Below are 25428 nucleotides of genomic sequence, written 5' to 3' on the forward strand. Positions count from 1 at the left end.
TGGCATCATTGCGTCTTGTTCACAGTGAACACCAGGCTTATATATCAAGAAGACCCAGAAAAAATAATAATTTCATTAAAGAAAGAAGAGGTCAGTCCTAGAATGAATTAATTTTTAGTTACGTCGGCACACATGACCATTTTGCACCCTTCAAAGTATACGACGAAAAAGTCTCTCATCTAAGACCCTTAACTTAAAGTTAAAAAAGGATTGTAAAGAACCCCTTGAGAAATGCTAAAAATGCAAGGTTGTACAGAAAGCTGTACAGGATATGCACAACAAATTAAAAAGGTAAGGCGAGACTAAAAACTTCATCAGAAGCAGTGTAAGAGGTCCACTCTTATCAAAAAGCTAAAAAAATTGTCAAAACCCTGTCATCACCTCCCAACATGGATGATAAACAGATGGGAAAGTTAAAAGTGTGTATCAGGAAAGTAAAACTGGACATTCGAGAAGGATATGCCGTTATGACGTTGCAGGCATGGAAAAGCGGAGTGCATCAAGTAACTGTGTGAGAAGGCTGTGTCCAATACGAAGTCGAGTTAAAATGACATCTGGAAAATCGAGCTCTGTACCCAAGACGATGATGTTACGCCTTTGTAATATATCGATATGTTGATCGATTATCCAACACTTTCGCTTCGTTTCTCTGTGAAGGTAAAGCACGGACCGAGAAATCCCAGACAAGTAACAGGCGACCAATTTTGAAATTATTAATGAATGCACGTCTTACCTGCAGGACACGGTCTGCTTTCCTCCCTGGTACAGGGCATGGCCTCCCCAGCGGCGAGGAAGTTCCACCACGGACACTCCTTGGGGGCCGACGAGGGCGATCTTCGTTCCGGTGGGGTTTCCGATGATCTGCTCCACATCGAACTTCGGAGGATCAATGAGCAGCAGCGTCTGCGGAAGAAACAGAAATGGGATTTTCAATCACAGAGATATGACCTAATGAGTGATAAAGCGAACACAAACTCCTGTTGGAAAGACTCATCCATATCCCAGGGGTGGAAACTAGTCAATTGACTACTGGCGAATTTAATGATAGCTTATTGACAAATTAACATTTTGAAAAGTATATGCTCCAGCACCTAACATTCCCACAGCCAGAATTTTAAATTTCCCGTTGACAACACGTTCGGCATTGGCGCACGCACAGGAAAAGTCAAATTCAGCGTTTGGGTTAAGTATTACCCGGACTTTACGTATTGATTCAGAAGATACTGGCTAACACAGAGACCTACTTACTGGACACGGGCAATGCCAATGACAGAGGCAGAAAAAATGGTCTTTCTACAGTCTTATAAAAACTAAAGTTTGACTGAATTAAAGAAAAAAAGAAGGCTAGTCTTGCTACATGGTTGATCCATATCTAATGTGGTTACACGGGACAAATATTTAAAATATGTTAATGCATACATACAATTAAATTAAAGAAATAAACAAACACTTTATTGATTGATATTAATTCAATTGATTTATTTTACTACGCTTTTCTGCCGCTGTTGGCTAATCGCGAAGATGAGGATGACTGGTGATAAGATTAAATGGATGAAAGGACAACACATGGACAACAGCCGCCTTCCGTGGCGGAGTGGTTAGTAGAGAGCGCTACGACCTCAGGTGTTCTTTGTGAGTATCCCTTCTTCAATTTCATCGTATCATCATCTTCGTGATTAACCTAAACTCCCAGAAGTAAAGTAAACCAAATAAATCAGTCAATCAGTATGGAAAGTCGCACAGAGTTCAGACAGTGATTTCTGACGCGATAACCTCGTTAATCTGAAAAAAGCAGTCCAGGGTGTACTACAGTGCGTCCAATGCCAGCCGCAAACTTCACGTTAGAACAAATAATTTTTATGTATGACACTTACGTGAAAACAGACTCGTGTCGAGACGTGTGTAGGCTTTTGCACAGAAATTCCCTGGAGTTTCACCTCCAGGTAGAGAGACGGTTAGACGTCTCGTCCTTACATTACGAGAAACTGGATCGGTAAATGTTAGAACCCCTAATCAAAAACGACGGATTTTAACCGAAGAAAAACTCAACGAAGTTGGGGCAGCGTTTGAACGCTCTGCAAACAAACCTCTACGCCGTGTTTCACAGGAGGTGGGTGTGTCAAAATCATCAGCACATACAGCCACTAAGCTACTAAAATTAGAACCGTACAGTCTCTCTATAGTGCAAGAATTACGGCCAGTTGAGGCCAGAACTTGGAATATTTACGGAAGAAGAACTTTTGGGTGTGAATCAAAATTTCATCAAACGTTGCCAGGTATGTGTGAATGTAGGTGGACATCACTTTGAACAACTCTTATAACACAGGTCAGTGCTCGTTTTGCAATATTAATATGAAAATCTGCATGCTAATGGTATGTCCATAAAAATAAGCGGGACGTTACTGGTCGAAAATGTCGGCATCTCCGCCAGCGCCGCCGGCCACACTTCTCCCGATCTCTCGGCCTCGCAAGGAATTGGACGTACTGTACGTGGAAAAGAAGATGACACTTGGGTGTTTTCCCTTACACCCCACAAAATTCTTTAATGGTCTCAGAAACATATTACGGGCAATGAAGAGGCTTCAGAATTGGCGCAAAATAAAAATTAGGCACACCAATAGTAATCTTTACGTACATTCAAACACCCATTAAAAACAATCACCGCGACGTTGCAGATGCATTCAGAAGCTTAAAGTTTCGCATCACGCGCCACTTTCGCTCTCCACCGACGAACGAAATAACCAGCGGCAATTCGAAAACAGTTTTCGCTTCATTGCACGATCCACCGAGTTAGCTATTGATTAAAAAAGTTTCGCGAAGACTCCGAAAGTTGCATCTCATCGTTTTGATAAAAATGTATCACTGGCTCCGCGATATAGAAAAGTGGAGAGATCGAAAAAATAGCTTCTCAATATTATTCCACGGAGGATAATCCTATATTGCTTAGCATCAAACTTCGCTTACTGGGCACCGGGGAAATGTTCTCTTAAGAGAAACGAAAATTTCGCAGGCATAAACTGGATAGGAAACTAAATAAATTTCGAAACTACGTAATCCCTGAAATTTCAAATTTTCCTCGCCGGAGCCTACGTGAGGGACGGGGAGGGGATAGCAATAAAACGATCTACGAGAAAAGTTACTATGGGATAGCGTGAATTTTATTAAGCGCAGCGAAGGTATTTAATTTGAACCTAGTTGCAATTACCTTTGAGCAGACGCCAAACGAAGAGTTAAAGATCACAATGAAAACTTAACTAATTATTACAAAAAGCTGCGCTCAGATAGACAATGAAAACTAAGTTATATTCTTACGTGTAAGTTCACTTATATTGACAATTACATGTTCCATTTTTATTATTTGCTGTACGATTACTTGATTGAATGAATTAGGTTATTTTACGTCGCTTTTCTGCAGATTTTGGCTAATCGTGACGATGGTACAGTGGTTAACATAGGGACGGCCACTGAGAAGATTCTGTCTAACACATGAAGAGAAATTGAGTATCGTTTTGACATTATCAATGCAACAAATGGCGGAAATGTTCAAGTTTACGAATAAAGCAACAAACTTTTGATTTTGCCGAATATTTCGAAAATGTTACATGTATGTGACTAACGTGACAAAACTTTTGACTTTTTGTACTATAAAAAAAAAGTCTCAACCGAGCGTACTTTCTGTATAATAAATGTTGGAAAGACATTACTCTCACCCTGAATGGATATCTATCTTCTATATACTAGGGTTATTTTTTAAGTAAGGTCCGTTTTGCAATAAAAACGAAGTAAGTAAATGTTTTATTAAAAAAAACATTTATTTTCTGAATTTACATGCACTTCTCTATTTTTCTACATAATTTCCTTGCCAGTTTAAACATTTATCGTAACGAACTATGAGTTTTTGGATACCCTCCTCATGGAATTCTGTCGCCTGTGAAGATAGCCAGTTAGTAGAAGTCGCTAGGCGCAAGGTCTGTTTGTGAATACTGTTTGAAATTGCGCGTGCGCATGAGAATGAGTGCACGCGCAGGCTCCCGGCATTCGTTGAGCAGCATCCGACGCCATTTGCATTCACGGCGTCAGTCTGTACGCTTCGTTGAAATGTTTAAGAAAATCGAGCGTACCGCCAACTGTGAAATACGGTCAGTCATCCGATTCTCAACAGCAAGAAACATGAAACCTGCGGATATTCATCGCCAGATATGTGAAGTTTACGGAGACAATCCGATGAGTGACAGTAAAGTGCGAAAATGGGCGAGATTGTTCAAGGAAGGTCGGGAAAACGTCCATGACGAATCGCGCGCTGGTCGGCCATCTGTAATCACTGACGAGTTGGTGCAGGCAGTTGACACCCACATCCACGCAGATAGAAGATTCACAATTTCCAAGTTGTCATCGGAATTCCGACAAATGTCAAGATCAGTTTTGTTTAAAATTGTGTCTGAGAACTTACAGTTCAAGAAATTGTGCTGTCGATGGGTTCCTAAACTGCTGAGTGAGAAACACAAAAATAAAAGATTGGCAAGTGCTTTAACATTTTTCACCCTCTACAACGAGGAAGGTGATGCGTTTTTTAATCATATCGTCACAGGAGATGAGACATGGGTGTCCCACGTGACTCCTGAGTCAAAACAACAATCGATGGAGTGGCGACACACATCATCGCCGGTCAAAGTGAAAGTACAACAGACACTTTTAAAGAACAAGATCATGGGAACTGTGCTTTGGGACAGGCAGGGTGTTTTGTTAGTGGACTTTTTGCTGCAAGGAACAACAATTAACTCAGCTTCCTACTGTGAGACCCTAAGAAAACTTCGTTGAGCAATCCAGAACAAACGGCGTGGAATGCTGTCAGCCGGTTTCGTACTGATTCATGACAATGCAAGGTCATATGCTGCGGTTCACACTCAAGATCTGATCGAATCTTTTGGCTGGGAGGTATTTGATCATCCGCCATACAGTCCAGACCTTGCACTTAGCGACTACCACCTCTTGCGCCATCTGAAGACCTTCCTGGGCGGCAAGCGTTTACACTGGTGAAGAAGTGAAAACGGCCGTGAGTAACTGGCTATCATCACAGGCGGCAGAGTTCTATGAGGAGGGTATCGAAAAACTCGTAGTTCGTTACGATAAATGTTTAAACTGGCAAGGAAATTATGTAGAAAAATAGAGAAGTGTATGTAAATTCAGAAAATAAATGGTTTTTGAAAAACATTTACTTACTTCGTTTTAATTGCAAAACGGACCTTACTAAAAAAATAACCCTAGTATATAAAAAATGTATGTATGTGTGTTTGTTTCGGCATAACTCTCGAACGCCTGGAGCGATTTCAACCAAACTTGGTACACGTATCACTTGCAATCTCGAAAAAAATACTGTGGGGGTAAGACACCCCCGGCACCCCTAGGAGTGGCGGTGGGAAGGGGACATAAAATAGCATTCTGTTGTGGCAATTTCGTGTCATATCCTGCAAGTTATGCTTCCTGCAACACAGCACGGCGAAGTTGGTTGCCTACACAGAAGGTGCGATATTGCTATACTCGAACAATTTCAACACATATCACTTACAATCTGGAAAGAAATACTGTGGGGGTAAGACACGACTTGCACCCGTAGGTGCAAAAATAATAGAAAATGACCGATATTAGTGTGGAATCCATAGTTTTCGGGGTCACTAAGATGAATAGTGACACTCCCAATGCCGTCAACTCCAAGTTAATTTTACACTATAGTTACAATTCATTATTTTCCTGTCTAATAGAAGATTGGTATTAATAAATAGCCGGGCAACGCCGTGAAATCAGCTAGCAGACATATAAAACATAAATCCTTACTGATTTTTAGTTAACATAGCCAAACAACAACACCCGGGGCAGAATGGGTGGGGCAGAACGGGGTAGGAAACATAGAATATGAAAGAAGGGAGAAAAAAAAACTTTTCGAAGAACCAAAATATAGAACAAATGGAAAGAAGTTGTTGTTGAAGAAGGCTCTATTAGAAGAGTTAGAGCCAAATAAAGATGATGATCACGAAGATACGGCATGTCTTTACTGGAGACTTGTACTCTACTTCGACAGAAGGCTGGGTGTCGTGTGTTCTATGTAAAAAATGGTCACATAATTCGTGTGGTGGTATAGACAGTGACGACGACGAGGTGGTACTAATTTGTGAATTCTGGGCATCATAAAACTGACTTTTTTCAGGGTACCCCGTTCTACCCTGTTCAAAAAGCAAAGAGACAATTTGCATCTTTTGTTATATTATACAAAAATAGTAACATGCATTTAATATTCATAAAGTTCTTTAATGTATTGTGGTTATTACAGGTTTGCACCAGATATCTACTAGTTTCTACAGTTTTAATTTTAATAGTGTAATTTTTATTAGCATTGAAAGTTACGTACCCCGGTCTGTCCCGGGTTCCACTATATCGTATATAAGTAAGTTGATATCTTTATACATTTTGTGAATGCATTCTTTTCTGCATGAAATATCTAGAAAAGGTAGAATATTCCCCTTCTCCACACAAAGCAGTTTTCATTGTAAACTGGTTTAATCTGAGTGAAGAAGTGGATAGATATGGTTGAATCTTTCTGCTACACCGCTTTTGCACACGCTAGCAAAATTACGTTGACAGGAGCGGATGCTTCAGCTGTGATTCGAACATGGGTCCCTTAAATTGTTGGATCGTCAGATCACGGAGTCAAGACTTATCGTCACCGTGAGCTATTGGTACCATAATTTGGCCAAAGTTCGGAGATTGCAATTCCCCAAGCGTATTACGGGAACGACTCGGCATCGGGCCTTCAATTTATCTTGAAATGCAATTCCGAGCATTTGGAGGGAAAAAAAATTCAGCCTTCCGATTTTTACGGCGAAGAATGGCCCACTCTGCCAAAGAGACCACCCATTTTCGGGCCCCTTTTTTTCCCCGTGAAAAATAGACTTTGAATTGTGAGAGGGCTATTTGGATGAAGGAGAAGGGGGGGGGGAGCAGGAGAAAAATCTTCCCTTCGCGAATGTATCGAGAAAAGGAGTTTGAAATTAGAACCGTGTAATTCCATGAAAAGTACCCCCTCCCCCTCCCCATCCGTAACTGCCTATGCATTATTCCTGCCATAAAATCGTACAGCCCTGTTCAGTTTTATTCAATTTGTTACCGGGAGCCACGAGGAAGGAAGAGAAAAAAAAAGTTTAAAGAGGGAAAGGAGGCAGTCTCTCATTATATCGTTTCATTTAACGTAAAAAATGGCCATCATTTTTAAAATTAAGTGAGGCCCCATTGGCGGTGGCTGAAATTGAACAGCCTAATCCGGAATATTGCTTAATTTAAATGAGCCACATATAAATTATCGGAATTAAGGAAGACCCCGGGATCTATCTAGACACCTTGGGTGTGAATATTCCGCAGACCAGAGATGATTCGCCCGCTGGGTGCGAAAACGCGTTTGCCTTGAAAGACGCCGAATCCCAGCTCTGCCTGGATGTGATGGAGTGCGAGAGCGGAGGAGGAAAAAGACGGAGAAAGGGAGTGGAGGGGGACGGTGTGGCCCCGAAAGATCACGAACGACAAATTGCATCTTATTTCAAATTTAAGTAATCGTCGCGTCGAGGCTTGCCGTCAGCGAGCGATCTGCACATTCGGCAATTTCCCCGGCTCTTATTTTCCAAATGAGGGCGCCTTAAATCTTCGGTAAAGAGCTGACTGAGGCGACATCTGGGAAACCGTCCCTTGTCAGAGTACGTGCAGAGCACATGGATGGTGCGCCAATGTTGGTGCCAGGTAACACCAATACACCCCTCCACCTTCTTTCCCTCCTTTATTTGTTTCAAAATAAATTCCAAAATAGGTTATGGAGAGGAACACCCACGGCGCCTTAACAAAATTTATTCCTTCTTTCTCTGAACGAAGTGGGGGAAATTTTGCACCACTTAGAATACCGGACTGCATACGAATTAAGCAATTCCATTGCTGATATGTTGAATATTAAAAAAGCACAAAGTTAATTGGATATTTATGAAAAAATATGACGATAAAATTGCGCAAGATTGTATTATGAGTGCTCCACGGTGAGAGCTAGAAAAATAAACTATTTGCAAACCGTGCCTGACTTCAAACGCAATATCTGCAGGACAGATATGAAAGAAATACCACGTATTTCATAATTGTGCTTGAAATTAAGAATTACAAAATTCGATGACCTGTATTTTCTCTCCCTTATTGAGTTTATAGTATATAGTTCAACAAATTAAAAACAAAAAGAATATGTGCTAGAAAATTCCACTCAAGAAATTATTGGCAGTGTAACAGTTGCTAAATGTCACACAAATAAGTCATAATGTACCTCATATTACCTAACACATGAAGAGAAATTGAATATCATTTAGGCGTTTACCGTGCAACAAATGGCGCACATGTTGAGGTGTGCAAGATGTTCTTTATGTGGATTTTTTTTACCAAGTATTGCTGCACATTGATGAAGGGTGCCGTACGTACGAAATGACCGAGGATGTTGTCTGCAAATGTCATTCTTCACCATGACATTGCACGGCCCCACATGATCAATTCGAAAGCAACATTCTCCGAAAGAGTTTTGCTCCACGTCTTTACACTTCGGACTTAGCCTTCAGTGATTATCAGATTTGTTCGAGCCGCTTAAAGATCATGAGATGGAAGAAATTGATGACAGATGAAGCACCGACAAAAGATGCCCTGCAGTGACTACGACAGCCGTCAACTTCCTTCTATGCCAAAGGACTCGCGGAACTGACACAATGACTGCAGCGGTACCTGGATGTTCAGGGGGGTTTCTTTGAAAAATTCTCATAGTTTGGTACTTGTAGGACTTTCTAATTTTTTCATAAAAATAAAATTACCCGTAAACCTTGAACAACCCTTGTATGTGTAATTAAGTTGCATATTACTATAAACTGCCCATTTTAAGAATACGAGGGTCATTCAGAAAGAAAGGGACGTTTTGCAGTAAAACACAAACGAGAAATGATGTGTGCAACAAATTTAAGGTACAGAAACTACATACCTTACTCTACTTTTCCACATATCCATTCAAGCACTTATTATAGATTGATACCAGTTTGTTGATACTATCATTGTACTCGGTTGCCGCCAATGTATCCAACTACCTCGTTTGTTTTGTATGGCAGGACAGATCCTTTCAAGCGTTTGACAGTAGGCCTCAGCATTCATTGTTGCTCCCCGTGGCAGAGAATCAATGACGCCTTTCCTGTCCCAAAAGACAGTTGCCAGAACCTTTCGCATGCTGAGTGTTTGTTTGACCTTTTTTTTTGGCTTGGAAGGTGATCCGGTATGGTACCACTCCATTGACTGGCGCTTGGTTTCGGGTGTTGAATAGGTGGCCCATGTCCCGTCGTCTGTCGCAAACGAGAAATTTTCGGAAAGCACTTTGCCATGTTTCCAAAAATTACATGGTTGGCGGCAACCAAGTACAATGACGGTATAAACCAACTGGCAACAAGATCTGATACGTGCTTGAATGTGTATGGGGCGCACATCATTTGTCTTTTGCGTTTTATACCAAAATGTTCCTTTTTTTCTGGATGACTCTCATACAACCTCACTTGTTTAATACATAAGGACAAATCTATTTTATGTAACACAAACTGCTGGTATTCTGCATCTCTCACATGTTTCATAATAGAAAAAAAAATACAATTTCTTGCGTTGATGATAAACATACATTACGTGGATGAATGCTTCGTTACTTACGATGGACTTTCACGTTTCACGTATAATTACCCTTCAGAAACGTCGAATTTCGCATCACTCCAATCTCGAAACGGGCCCATAACGTGCCATTTTGCACAGGTCTTCTGCGTCACCTCCGATTTTTTTAAAATCCAGTAACGCCGAAAGCGGCTCGCAATCTTTCCGATCGGATTTCGCGTCCACGGTAATGGACAATTTATAGGAAGGAGCTCTCGGTATGATTCCGCACGAAAATCGCCCAGGAAGCGGGGTGGGGGGTTGAAGCAACGTACCCGCTCGGATGACAGTTATGGCGCACCAAATCGTAAGCATACACTTCGAACGAACGGTTGGCCATGAGACGCATGTTATATCAAAAATCTAAAACGTAGGCGATCACGTGAGTGGGGAGAGAAGGAAAATAACAGAGGGATCGTATTTTTCATTCTGACGGAGACTTGTGTCCACACATTAATATATCTGATTGCGGCAGTTCGTTTCGCAAAATATCGATTTCATATGCGAAGGAAACGTACAGAGAGAGAAGGGGGATCGTGCGAATGTTTAATACGTTAGTTGAGGGGATTTTATTTGCGACCGCAGAAAGAAAGGGGGGCGAGAGAAAGGGAGGGGAGGATGCTAACTAATGTTGGTCAGATGCGGAATTCCTGTTGAGGTAATGACCGGAGCGCAGTTCGGGCACGTATGTGTTGCGTATGATCGTGCAGGAGTACGTCTGTAGCAGCGCGATAAAAATTATAGGTCTTGCATCTACATCTGCGAAACGAGGGCCGTTATCTGAAGAGGGACTTCGTATTGCTGGCCATCTCTCTCCAATTTTTCCTCCCTCGGAACCTCCGGCAGTGTTGCCAGTGCTGGGGCGGAAATATCACCAAAGCACGCAAACTGTTACATACAGGAATTGAAAACATGGTGATGAGATTAAGAATACAATAAAAGTAATTGGGTGCGGAATACAGCGAATCTTATGGCAATGGATGAGATTACTGCCGGACTAAAAATTATAGATACGAGTGTTTGGACTCCAAGTAAAAATTAACCAGTACACCTACGTAAAAAAGAGTTACATCAAAATTTAGCTTATTCAATTCTCCAGTAATCTATGCTAATCAATGTTTTGAAGTATGTTTTTCCTTTGTTTTGTCGTCGGTATTTTGAGTATTGCTAACGAGCGCTCTCTTTGAAATACTATAAACAAAAAAACGTGCGGTCCGATCGAGATGAAATTTTAGTACGGTGCACGCAGAAAGGTTTTAGATACAATTCTTAATTTTCAGATTTTTAAAATTTGTGAAAAAACAGTTCTTATCAATTTTCCGAAACAACTTTTTCTCAGTATTGAGAACCGAGCAGAGACTTGTTCTCGTTCGCCTGCTCCACAGATAGCTGGGACAGGGTATAGGTCTACTTGTTAATTATTAATTGGAGGTCAAACTGGAGTATCTACAGGGTGGCTCAAAAAGTCACTTAACACCCCCGGTACAAGGCCACTGATGCGCGCAACATGGAAATGGTGATGACCAATCGTTATCAGGCCAAGGGGGAACCACATTGACGCCACCCGCACGGTCGGCGGCCATCTTCATGTCCGCCATCTTGAATTCAACTTCAGAATTTTAAATGGGAAGGGGGTGATATGATATATCAAATCAGGCTAGAACAAATCCAAGTAGCCCTAAGTATTTAAGGTTCCGTAGATGAAAAATTGACTAACCAATCGTGTCCTACACAGCACGCCACACCATTAACTTACCAGCACTAACCATTCAGCTTTGATCTGTCGAAAATGGGTTATCAGATAAAAAGCATCGAATATTCTGTTTATGAACTTCCTTATGAACATAAACATTAGCCTTGTCACTGTGAAGGACTTTTAATTCAATGGAAGCGTCACACTGTAAATTGTTCGCGACAACCATTCATAATGCGCAGCTCTTTATGGATGTATCCGATTAAAATCATGTGCAATGGCATGCGAACTTCTCTCCCTAGACATCACTTTGATCTCGATGCATTACCGATGCGGTAAACAAATCTTTAGGTATTTTTGTAACACCTCGAAATGGAGCAAATTGGTACAAGAAATAGTCATAACTTTTTACTGGTTAAAGATACATCGAAGAAACCTTCACCATTGCATTTCTCGTGAAATTCTAGCCTGATTTGATATATCATATCACCCCCTTCCCATTTAAAATTCTGAAGTTGAATTCAAGATGGCGGACATGAAGATGGCCGCCGACCGTGCGGGTGGCGTCAATGTGGTTCCCCCTTGGCCTGATAACGATTGGTCATCACCATTTCCATGTTGCGCGCATCAGTGGCCTTGTACCGGGGGTGTTAAGTGACTTTTTGAGCCACCCTGTATAATTTTTAAACCGATACTGGGTTTTCTAACTTGAACCTGGTCCATCACGATCTTACGAATTACGTAGATCCAAAACATTGCGGACATAAAAGTAGAGTACAGGATAATGGCGATAGAACAGTGGATGAACTGAAGTGATAAATGCTCGGTACGTTCAGTCACGGACAGTTCTGATTTGTAACAATCCCACAGCAAATCAATAGAATCGCTACAATCCAGAAGTGTCCCTGAGTGTACAAGTAGCGGGAAATTCATTGTCGAAATGGTATAACAGAAAAAGCAGCCATATTTCGGCCATCGGCTTACAAATGTTACGTTTTCCGAACCATGAATATTCTCCAATCCGATGTCTCCACACCCCGCTTTATATAAATAATTCCATTTGTTGGCGACAGTACGATACAACGTACATGTCTCCACATCTCATTTTGTGCACTACGTAAACATAAAGTCAATACCAACCTGAAAGACAGGTTGAAACAACATAGGGATGATGTACGACTTAAGAGAGAGAGAAAACAAGGCGAATTTACGAAGAAAGACCGTCTAGTAACATTTTCACTGAGTTGTAAACACTGGCGGAGAGCGGCGAACAAAATATCTTACCAAATGGAGGCTTCCGGGTGCCAGCTATCTCTGATCCTTATAGACCTGTGCGGTCCACACCAACAGCAAAACGGGGCGAAGCATCAGCATCTGGCGTCCAATATGTGGGGCCCAAATATTCATAGGCAATTGAGCCTTGCGAAGAGAGGCGAAACATGAAAGAAACGTAATATCTATATAATCCTCGGCAAGATGTTTCCACTTGGCTGTTGAATTCACGGCCATGTTCGAGCGGAAAATGATCCCGTGACGCGGCCGCTACAAAACCGGAGTCCATTCTCATGTAGCCGCCACCGATATAAATATTCGCCGCAGCTATTTTACGATTTGAGATTTTTCCTGCGTGTACAACATGCTGCTGTTAGCGTATATCATCTGGAGCCAAGAGTCAAGCATAGAAATAATCATACCCTCATTTGGATTTTGGAGGGGGGATATTATTACATGTGCGAACAACGACTGCGTTCATGGCCCTTCTCTGCTTCTGTGTACCACCAAATTACCTCACCGTTTCGAAGGCTCTCCGAGAAAACGCACTAGTAATCCCACGAATATATGTTTTCCCTATTTAATATCACTAGAGAGCTGTCAACATTTCGGCATACAGTAAAATGTACCGCTTCTATCATTGTATTGACTGTAATACGCCATCGGGAAGGCCTATATAATACATATAAACATACACTTTATATATGTATAAGGTAAAGTAAAGATACCCCTGTGCGTGTGCTGACATGCCATGAAGGCATATGGGGTGATGTGGAGGTACAGAGCTCCACATATTCTGGATCTCGGTCCATAGTTGGGATGATATGATCAGCATCACGTCCGGACACCTTTACCCAGCAGGGTTACCTACAGCCACCTATTTATACGAGGTTGGGTGGTGTCACGTGCCAGTTTCGATGACACAATGAAAGTTGCAAGGAGGAATGATTTCTCGGAATCGACGAGATGGCAGCACGCTATATAAAGAGGAGCAAAGGAAATTATAAAAAACTTAGAGCGGAGAAGAGGGATTATATATATTATAGTAAATTGAGAAATATATAAAAGAAGAGTTCAAATACTATAAAAGAAATAAATAGAATGTTATACATAGCAAATTAAAATAATTAAGAATATGGCCGCATATGAAACGTTTAGGAAAGTTATTAAGTAAACGAACGAATTCAGAAATCTATCTCTTTTTATTTTTCTGACGAGGAGAACATCGTCAGTGTTTTGGTTGTTTGTCCCCGGTGGCGCTGTTAGACGCCCCGAAGCACTTTACGGTTGCGCTCCTTTTTAGTCGCACTGGGCCATTGGTAGCGCTTGTTATTAGCGATCCTGGTTATTCCCCTTTTGGTCGTTAAATAGGAGGTGGCGCTATTGTCAGTTTAGTCGACCCTACTCTTTCTACAAGTATAGCTTGTATTGTTTGCCAAAGAAGCGGGGAAAGCGAGCGCATAAATAAGATTACGCTTTAAAAAAGGAAAGATAATAAATTAAAAGAAGAAAAGAAGAAGAAGCCTTTTTGATAATAAAAGAAGAAGAAGCATTTTTGATAATAAAAGAAGAAGAAGCCTTTTTGATAATAAAAGAAGAAGAAGCCTTGTTGATAGTCAAAGAAGAAGAAGCCTTTTTGATAACCAAAGGAGAATAAGCCTTTTCGATTATATATGTATATATATTTTCTCTGTATTTTTGTATTGTTATCAGAATATAGATCCGCATTTTACTATATCCTCTTGGCTATAAAACGCTTTTTTATTTGGAATTCTCGAATAAAGAACCTATCCCCCTGAGATTAAGATATCTGTAGCCGTGGTAAATAACATTTAAGTACGTACCCCCAAAGGGACGTAGCATAGTGGCGCTCCTAACGTGGGGCATTACATAAGTTCGTAGCAGTGGGTCTCAGAGCCACGCAGAAACAGGGAAATGACTGGAAAAAAATCCTGGTCGAAATCATCTGCCCCGGGATTCAAACCCGAGTCCTCCGCGTGGTAGCTTGATGGTCTACCAAATGAGCTACCGCGGCTCTTTATATACACTTTATATACCCTTTACACATAAAATATATAGGGTTATAGTCAGGAAATTTGGTTGCTTAGATTATTTGGTACCCATCATGATAATGCATTTGGGGAGATGGGCATGGTGAGTCATCTCATGTAATGCATAACTTATGCTATGGCATACGTTAGAAGAATTATTACCAAATTATCTTACTTTACTATATCCGAACGATATAAGTACTTATTGAATCATCAGAATAAATCGCAAACGAATAATCAAATTAGCTTTATTATCAGGAATAAAAATCATAACTGTTACATATATATTAAAATTTATATTAAAACAAATGCTTATGCAAGATAAAGAAGTTCAGATACATCCCAATGGAAATAATAACAATAAGTAACTGGTGAAATGTCGCAGGAACTGTGATGTCACTCAACGTTACATGCCAAAAATCTTTGCGCGTTCATACAAGATATTTGCCGGGGTACGCGAAAGTGAGGTTGAGTTTTGGGTGCAATACCAGAAGGTCACCCCCTCCCCATACAATATGTTGATGAGTTCTGTTCCACATCTTTACAGCATCAACAGGCGTTTCATCCATTATTCTGAGAATATAATGATTATTATTTAAGATACACCAAGCAATATCCAACTGTTATACAGGTACAGGTAATATAAGTTGTAGCTTCTAATAAAGCTGACAGGTCGTTACAATTTAAATTGACGTCTTTAGCTTAAATTATGCCATTTTTTGCAGCTTGCAGAATCTTCCCTCCCCCCTGCCCCCTCTACCCATGGAGGAGTTCGCAAATATCAGATGAAAGGCGATATTAAAGAACACGAAACGTCTCACTTCACAGGCATTTCCTAATATGATGTCAGGAGCTCTCTACAAACAAATTGACGCGCGTAGCTTCGAGCAAATGGAATGCCAAGGTGACAATTTTTTTTTGAAAGGAAAGGGGCAGAAACAAGGCGGAAAAGAAAGGGGATGAATATCTTTATCTTTTTCCTTTTTTTGTCACAGTTCCCTGTAGCATAACCTTCCAATTACTTTCGGTGCGGAATTATTTGCGATGTCAGCCGAAAGGAGTTTCTCTGTAGCAATTTTTCCATTTCCAGGAACTAAACGCCAAATTAGAGAGAATTTACATCCCTTAGGAGGATGCTCTTACGCTTTGCGGCGTTACTATGGGTCCGTTCGTTCGCCTGAAACGTTTTTTATGTGAGCACATATTGAGAACAATATATTACCATTTCTGACATCAAAAAAGTGATTATGACGAACGTTTATTTGAAAAGATGCGTTGCTTCGGAACTCCTTGTGTTAATAAGAATTGTCCCGCCGCTGAAACGGTTAATATATATCTATGTATTTCTTCATGTCTCGGGGAATGTGTCAGTTTGAGAGGGGAACGTGAGGTGCTTATTTTGAAACTAGTATTATTACAGTTAGCAAGTGAAACGTCACTTCAATGCAATCATCTTTTCTTTTCTTGGAAAGTCGTCAATTGAAGGTGTTTGTCAAGAGAGTCCTCCATTACATATTCTGTGAACGGGCGGCTCTTTCAAAATTACCAACTTTTCAAAATGAATTGTGTTATGTTCATGAAGTGTCTCGAATATACTTCACTTGAATGTTGCACAATGATTCTAGTACCAATAACGCCAATACGCAGGGTAAATCTTAAACTCCAAGGTCAAAAGGGTGACCCTTTGTTTAGTTTATTTTGATTTGGAATATTTTACGTAGCATCTCTGCCACTTTTGGCTAATCGCGAAGATGAGGATGGTTGTTGAAATGATGAAATTGATGAAGGACATTCACACAGAACACCCAAGTCAAAGCCGGGATTCGAACCTGGGACATCGTAGAGCGACGTGCCACGGAGGTCGGCTGGTGAGCCTTTGTGAACACACCCAAATGTCAACTTCACTTCCACTACAACCTGAACTGCATTTACAGAGTAGCGAGGCTCTGGCGTCTGGACTTGCAGCCAATATAATTCTTCGTGGGGCTCGTGTTGTGCGATGTCCTTGTGTGATTGCGATTGTCCTTTCATCCATTTTTATCTTACCACCATTCACTCTCATCTTCCCAGGAACTTGTATAAATATGAAATTTATTCAGCTGTATATCGTAGATTCCAAATACACCGAAATCGATGGCATCACTCTGTGTCGCCCCAGTCGACTGCAGCTTTTTCAAAGCGCTAACTGTTGCATCTGTGTTCAATTAATCTGTGTTGAACTCAGTTGTCTTTAAATGAATATTAGATTTCTTTCCTTAAAAATACATTATTGTTAATATCACAATATGTAAAGGATTTTTAAACTGAATTATTTAATTGGTTTTGGTATTTTGTTAAAATACAAGAAATTTGTAAAAATCTATAAAACCATGTATAAACAACTTTAGAGTTACCTTGGAAAATTGTAAACAAAATTTCTGCTGTATAAAAGAGCGATAGCTTTGTACGCCCGTGGGACATTCTCCTGGTTGCTGAAAGGCTGATGATTCAGGGGACGTTGGGGAAATACGCGTATCATGCCTCGTTCTTCGGATCGGCTTTGAGTACTTGTATTCCTCGGCGGATATTTCACTATCCAACTCTGAATAAGGCTGTCTCCTGCATCATCAAAACACCAGGGTTTTAAACTGCGGTACAACTAATAGGTTTTAGGCCTACAAGTTGTATTGGGTGAATTGTCTGTTTAAAAAGTGTTTGTATATCGTCAGAAGTTCAAATAAATCTCTAAGTAAAGAGATCCTAATGATATTTCATTCCAAACCAATATAGGTAAAATATCAAAACAAATCCTGCACCACAGACCACGCCGGGGCTTGGTCCTAATAACCCTCTGATGCCCTTTGAGAAGTCCGATAAAGGGTTGTAACCGACTAACATAAAGCCCTAAAGGCAGAAAGTGCGTGTCAACTCTCACTCAGTTCAAAACCTAACCATGAGATAGATTCGATTGATTTTACATTACGAGTACATCAGCATATAGACAATTTTTGCCCCTAGCTCAATAGGAAGACAAGCCCCTAACTAAAGCAAAACTGGGGCCTAACAAGAAAATAACACGTATGTGTGATAAAAACTTCATCACTCAATTTATGAAACTAATATAGTTATAGATCTCATAACGTATCTTATTATGTAAAATTGCTTGGCATATATTTAGATACAAAATTAAACTGGTCAGTTCATACCCAGGAACTATGTAAGAAACTTGCCCATGTCTTATATGTATTGCGGAAATTAAAAAGGTCTGTAAGTGAGGAAATGATGAGCTCTTTTCCATTCACACTTACTGTATGGAAATTTACTATGGTGAAACTCTACAGGTGCAAAGGAAGTCTTTAAGTGGCAAAAGAAGGCTATACATTGTATTAAAGGAGTACAGGATATGCAATCATGTAGGGAATTCTCTAAGGAATACCGTATTATGACAGCGCCCTCTATAAATATTTATCATAGTTTAATGTACATAAAGAAAGCCTCCCCAGTTTTAGGTTGCGATCTAACGTACATGACTATAATAAAAGGCACAATCTGAATATAGAAATGACGTATGCTAGCATATGCAAGACTCAACAAAATTTTAAACATAATGGAATGAGATTATTCAATTCGCTACCAGCTTCTATACGTAATTAGAAAAACAAGCAGTTTGCTAAACACATTAATAATATATTAGTACGATATTGTGTGTATATATAGTGTCACGGAATTTGAAGAACACTTCCGTCAGGGCCTGTAAAATGTAAATGTCTACTCATAATGCATCACAGAGCTGTAGAATGGGTTTTTGTACATGGCTTGTACTGTAATCAAAATAGAGTACTATTTTTCAATTGCATTCGCTGTAGTAAAACATGTAGCTTAATTTGCAAACTGTATTGTTGAATGTGTAATATTTTAATATGTATTTTTAATTTTCTTTTGTTTTGTAATTTTTTATATTAACATTTATATACTTATTATGACGAAGTCTATTGCAATCATGTTGTCTCATGAATAATAAAGTATTCTATTCTATTCATGAACTAAAACTATACTATCTCAAGTTGAAAGCTGAGACTGTAAAGGAGCATCAAGTACAAATAACAATGAACACAGGACAACACGACCCGAAAGAAGTTTATACTGGCTGTGGGCGCTAGAGCCTCGTTGGCCTGAGCGGCAGCAGTAGTTGTAGTTGTACTACGTAGAAGTGAGGCTGACTTTTCGATGCCTGCTGAGCTCACTCCTTACAGGCCCAGAGGTAAGATATACTGAGTAAACAGAGACTACACTGAGATTTCCTAATGGCAAAGCGTCCGGGGAATTTCCTTCACGATAATGCCGATCTACATCTATTAATAGACTACTACCTCAAAAGTCCTTGGCTGCTTCTCTGTAGACTGGAATACATAAAATTAACGTTTTTGGGTCAGTCATTAAATTTTCTTTACAGTGAACCTACCTGAAAATACTTCAAAAATACTACTTGTATAATGTAAAATATTCGAAAGTATATTCATTACTGACGTATGTAAAGTTCGTTCCATTCATGATTGTCAAGATAAGAAATTAAATTGAACTTTACTTATGTTTGGTTGTTGTTGAGTTTAAGTCCACTTTATAAACAGATAGGCTAATCGGGACTAGACCTACAGTTTAAAGTGGGATCCGTACGACTATAACAATCCACCCGGTATCGACGCCAGGACCCCCTTCATTACAAGGCAACGACATTACCACTACTCCATCGGGAGGCCCAAACTAGTGCATGCAAACGATTTTTAGGGTGTCTGGAAGTTTCACAGTTGGAGAAGTGGGGATATATTCTGATTTTGCTGCTGTCGGGGGAAAATTTGGTGTTTTAAGAGAAATTTCTCTCTTTATCGCACATATACAACTATACCACACCCTCTGTTACACTAATAACCAAACCAGAACATGAATGAAATGTGAACTTTGTCACGTTAACGCTTAATGCTATACATTTCGATATTAGTTTGCTGTCTAAAAAGTAACTTTAGAAAAATTCTGTATTTTGCAAAGTAGAACTTGCGAAGTAATAATCAATTTTTTTTCGGCAAGTTGATAATTCCCCTCGCGAAGTTAGAGCGGCTGGGGAGACAATAACAACAAAGAGCGAAGATTTCCAAGAGGTGCGCTGAGCTTATTTATTCCGTTTCCTTCCGACGCGCTGTTTGCATTCGGACGGATCGTTAGGAGGGCGCGGACGGTGTTGCGTGAAATGCCGAGGGATAGTGCATGGTCAAAAATATCCTTCCGCGTCTCCTGAGCAGCGGACGAGAAAAGTTGCCTCCGACATTGTCCTCGGAGCAGCTCATGCCAGTAATTAATCCGACGAGGCATTACCAGACATGTGACGCGGTTCCCAAGCCCTTCTCTGCAGCGATATTTATTTACACTATCTTCCTCAACAACCTACGAAACAAAAAGAAGGGGGCGGGGAGGGGGTGAGGTTGGAAAAAAAGAGAATGCCACCCTCCCTTCTTCTCTTCTGGCATTGTCAACGCTCGTGCAATGCAGATGTGCTCACGACACAGAACCGGGGTATCAAATGTACATTTTTTAAACGTGACCCTTTGTGTCTTAAAACACTTTCAAGTTTAGTCCCTTGTTGGATCACGCAACCAGTTTGAACCTGTTGTTCAAATTTGGTATATCAGCTGGATGGCAAATCGAATACATTTTGGTGGAAATATGATTTCTCTGCAAAAAAAAAAAAAAAAAAAAAAGTACAGATTTTTTGCAAAACCTGGTTCAAGTTTTGCAAAGTATTCGGGATTCTTGTGCAAGTAAGAAGATATCAAATTAGATACAATCAGTGAATGTCCTGGGCTTCAGTATTCGTTTCCATTCCGATATTGATTGATTGAATTAATGCTTTAAGTCTACTTTATGCAGAGAAAGGCTAATCGGGACTGGATCTACAGTTTAAAGTGGGATCCGAACCACGTGCCTTCACCGGGAATCGAACCCGAGACCCCTTCATTACAAGCCGACGACGTTACCACTACGCCATCGGGGAGGCTATTCATTCCGATATCGACTCCAGTGTACATTTAACCTTGCTTCCTCGTTGCGAATTACTTTAGATATCTTAATATATATATATATATATATATATATATATATATATATATATATATTAAGTAAATATATCACATGTAAAGGCAAATTCACCAAAGATATGATTTTGTTCTCGGAACCATGTTTTCTTCCGATTCTGCTAAATGTAAATGCAGATACGAGTTTGAACATAATATTCGTAACATTTCAATTCGTGTAAGAAAGATCTGAACAGAGAATCTAAACTTTCGTGGTTAAGTAAGATATCGTATGGACATACATTTGTATCTTGACAAATCTAAGCATGGATACGTACACAAGATATTATCTCAGAAAACATGCAGCGATACCGGTTTTATTTTATTGTTAAAGGCCTCCAACGACTAAAAAGACTCAGGAGAACGGGAGGAGAGGTTTACCGTAAACCTTCTAAACCATTGCCGTATTATAATGTAATATTACATTAGTATCAATCACACCAAAGGTGGCATTTGTGATTCTTGGTTTGTTTGCAATTACGTTAGATTGATTTCCAGGTTGCATCTAAGTAATATATGCCTGTTTCTAATATTCACGCCATCACCGTAAAGCTCAGGAAATAAGCTTGATTTTTAAATTCGGCGATAAATTTCGTTAAAATTGTTTATTGAAAGTTCTCGAGGCTCAACAGTTCCGAAATGAAACCGAAAATGTGATTTTTGTGTTACTATGGAGAAAAGCTTTGAGATTCGAGTTGCAAATACGCAAAAAATATTTGCTCATCATGTTATTCAATGTCCACTTTATACCACTCAAAGAGAGATCTTCTTCAAGAATTTAATAAAAAAGGAGTACCTCTCCCAAATTCATTATCCTCTTTAATATCGTCACCAGATGTAACAATCGTATTTATCATTTTTAGATTTTTTCATGATATTAATATAGACATATGAAAATTGTAAATATTCAAAATGTGTTACTTGATACAGTCACCAGATATAACAATTGTATTTATTATCAATTTTAGATTTTGCATGATGTTGATGTAGATCTACGATGTATATTAAAACTGTATATATTCAAAACTTGTAATTTGATGTAACAGCATCATGTTACATGCATAACTTATGTTTAGGACACTTGGTGTAGAGCTGGTATACGGCTAAAACCAATAAATAGGGACACAAATTTATGGTAAAAAAACACTGAGGAGAGCGGTAAATAAAATGTTAGATCAGCGGTATATACCAGCGGTGAAAAAAAAAATTGCACACACTTTTTCATTATGAGAGGAAACAACATACAAAAGAGCTATAAATTGATAAACTACTTCATTTTTATATACTGTACACATACACAAGTATTTAGCTGTCCAACCAAAAAGAAAACATCAACACAAAATCACTTCATTTCTAAATTGCATATCTCAAGTGAGTTATTCATTGTATGTATTTAAAGAATATCCTTGCTGTCCAACAAATAAAATAATCACTACTGCACATACACAAAAAAACATGTTGAAAATCACATGATGATAAACAAAATTCATTCATGACTGAACACAAATGACACCATTGTTTCCCTTGACAGACTAATCTTATCGCTGCTACAGCTAGCAAGTTCAATGAAACTGGAAGTTGAGTAGACATTCAGGGGAAGAAAGGAATGCAGCTTGACAGGGAACGAAGTTTTTGAAGTGAGATTATGTGCATGGGAAATCCCAATTTGCAGCGTCTTCCTGATGTGATCGAAGATAAAACGTTCTTCAGCTGATAGTGGTAGGAAACTTTAGGCAAACGTTTCGTTACAAATCGACAGTTTGCGCGCGCAACCTCGATTGCCGGTTTTTGCGTGTTTTCTACTTAATTTGATGATATTTCACGATTATTTCGCGAAAAAGAGTTCATTTCGTGGAAAAGCACACATTTCGCATTACTTCGCGAATAAAACTCATGCATATTTCATCATTGGGGGTGTAGTTACGTGCAGAATGTTCAAAATTGCATCTTTTTTTCACATTTCGCGATTTCGCGCATCGCGAAAATTCAATGTCCCTACCAATAAAGTATGAATGAATGAATGAATCTTATTTTCCGAACATTTCCTATCCTATGAGTTAGTTCCGGTGTTATCTTGCCCATGGGTATATTGGTCGTTTCAGTATAGCGCTTAATGTAACATACCACAACTTCAACATATCATTTACGTACGTTTAGTGGTATGGCTTTATCACATGTAAAGGGTGACTCTCTCTGAAGTCACCTAAATGTCAGCCCGTTTTCCACACCTTGGTTTGCAATCTATAGACTAACGAGGCTCTGGCGTCTAGACTCACAGTCAGAGTATAATCCTGTGTGTGGATGTGTTATGTTTTATCCATATGTGCAGTCGCTATCCATCCTCATCTTACTGATTACCAAAGTGGCAGAGAAGCGAAGTAAAATAAGGCAAATCAATCAAACATGCGCTATATTCCTACAAGCAAGATTGTTGCTCTAGTAACCGATAACATCTCAGAAGCCACAATCACTTCCTTCTTACAGCAGACGAAGAACAAGATGTAATGCGCTAAAAAAAAGAACACTTGTTTCTAAATTAATGATCTCTACTGAGCCAAGCATCATTCTCGACATCTTAGAATTTCCTCTATTATGGAAAATAACTTCGAGAGAAAAACATGCCATAAAAAAGAAAGATAAAGTGGAAGGCATCTCAGAATTGACACAAGTTTTTTAATAAGCGGCGGGCACCTTTTTTTTTCCCTCCCACCAGGGCAACAACAGATTTTGTTCCGTTTCCTCGTAAGGCTGCTTCTTAATCATCATTTATTCACTCAAGACTCATTCCGTCTCAACCTTGCGAAAGGGTTTTAAAAAGAGCGATGCTCCTAAGCCCGAACGCAATTATTTTTGATACCCTCCAGTACCGAGATAGAATTATACGTCTGAATTAATGTGAGGATTTTTCCCCCCATCCACTTCTCGCCCCTGTTTCTCGTTTACCGCCTCAAGGAAGACGCGCTACATTTCGACGTTATATTACTTTGCTAAAATTTAATGTCAGATTTATGCAATGCAAACTTATTGGAAAACTCTTCCATTCTCGGCCAAGGTAATTATTCGATGTTAACGAACGCTACAGCATCAATGAACACGGTAGTAAACCGTGTAATTGTAAACGAATTACACTTGTTATACGAGGCGATTTCTCACCGCAGTGACACTTCTGGAGAACGGCATAATGTCCACGATGCCGGAAGAAGTACAACGAAGCTGAACAAAGATCGAAAATATTTGCCACTTATAGATCGTAAATATGGAATATAAGAATCGCCCAATGAAAGTGACACTTATGTATTTTCCCCGGCGTGGTTAATTAGTTGGAATATATGAGCACACAGGATAGTGATGCATGGGGTATCCGCTACACATCGCCTTGTCGCTTCAAGGAAGTGTCCTAGCGCGTCACTAGATTGTGTCCATGTATATTGTAACTCAAAAATTGCAGGCGAAATTTTGGATTTGCGGCTTTGCATGAATACCGTATCGTACCCAAGGTATTGGGTAAGAAGTATAAAGTCTTAGCATAGTAGGAAGCAGAGAAAGGAATGCGGAATAAGCAATTAGGCAAACGTTAGGTGATTGACTTGGGAGACGAGAAGGCTTGGAGTGTTGGAATTAACAGGGAGTGAGATCAGTTGGCGAGAATACGAGATAGAGTAAGGACTGCAGATTGTGAGAGAGAAGCGAAGTGGAGAACGATTAGGACAATGGTGTGTGATAAGATTGATGTCTGACAGGGAGGTCAGACAAGTGACATTTGAGAGGACAAGTGTGGGAATAATCTTCATCTATTTGCAAGGCAAATAATATCCTTTTCTAAACCAATCCATATCAGTTCAGTCATGGAGAGTACAAAAACTCAAATCTAACTTAAGTTAATTTCTATCGCCATTCCATTAAAGGTAACCTATCGCATTTATCACATTTAGGCCAAGCGAGTAATAACCATCTGAGAGATGAATACAATCTAAAGGTTCTTGGTTCGATCCCAAACGCAGAAGTAACATTGCGTTACTGATGTAGCTGCTGCTACCTTCATTTGGTGCAAAGGTACATAAACCTTAATCTTAAAACTCAGCTAGCTTATCTACAGGGTAGGGTTCTTTGTAGACAACGAAACCAGACAGGATGCCTTCCAATGGAGACGTTTAAACGAATATATTATTTAAACACAGGATACATGGAGTAAGAATTTTACATGATAAGCTACATTCTTCTATAATTTTCTCGTTATAGTCAATTTTCATCTCAATATTCTTTTTATTATTTATTTTCTTTATTTGGATATTCTTCTATATGTACTTCCTTCGTAGTGGGCAGATCTGGATCGGGACTTCCTTCTCAATGGGCGGTCTGGACTTCCCTCTTAATGGACGTTCTGGGTCGGGACTTCCTTCTGGATCGGAACTTCCTTCTTAATGGACGGTCTGGATCTAGACTTCCTTCTTAATATGGAGGATATGGACTTCCTTCTCAATGGACGTTCTGGATCGGGACTTCCTTCTTATCTTCTTTGTAAACTTCCCTCTGGATTTCAATTTAGGTTTTGACTATTTAACGAATG

The 25428-nt window shown here is 39.7% G+C and overlaps 1 protein-coding gene across 1 annotated transcript in view; it reads right to left on the minus strand.

Annotated features, from left to right (window-relative positions):
• The window catches only part of mbo (Nuclear pore complex protein Nup88), a 291203-nt gene that overhangs the window by 143421 nt on the left and 122354 nt on the right, over positions 1 to 25428 (minus strand). The window contains exon 2 of the mRNA XM_083128591.1: positions 734 to 903. Coding sequence (XP_082984717.1) covers positions 734 to 903 — 170 coding nt within the window. The remainder of the gene's footprint in view (positions 1 to 733; positions 904 to 25428) is intronic.

The sequence above is a fragment of the Lepisma saccharinum genome, chromosome 9 (assembly GCF_977018435.1).
Source record: "Lepisma saccharinum chromosome 9, izLepSacc3.1, whole genome shotgun sequence".
In the NCBI taxonomy this organism is placed as follows: domain Eukaryota; kingdom Metazoa; phylum Arthropoda; class Insecta; order Zygentoma; family Lepismatidae; genus Lepisma; species Lepisma saccharinum.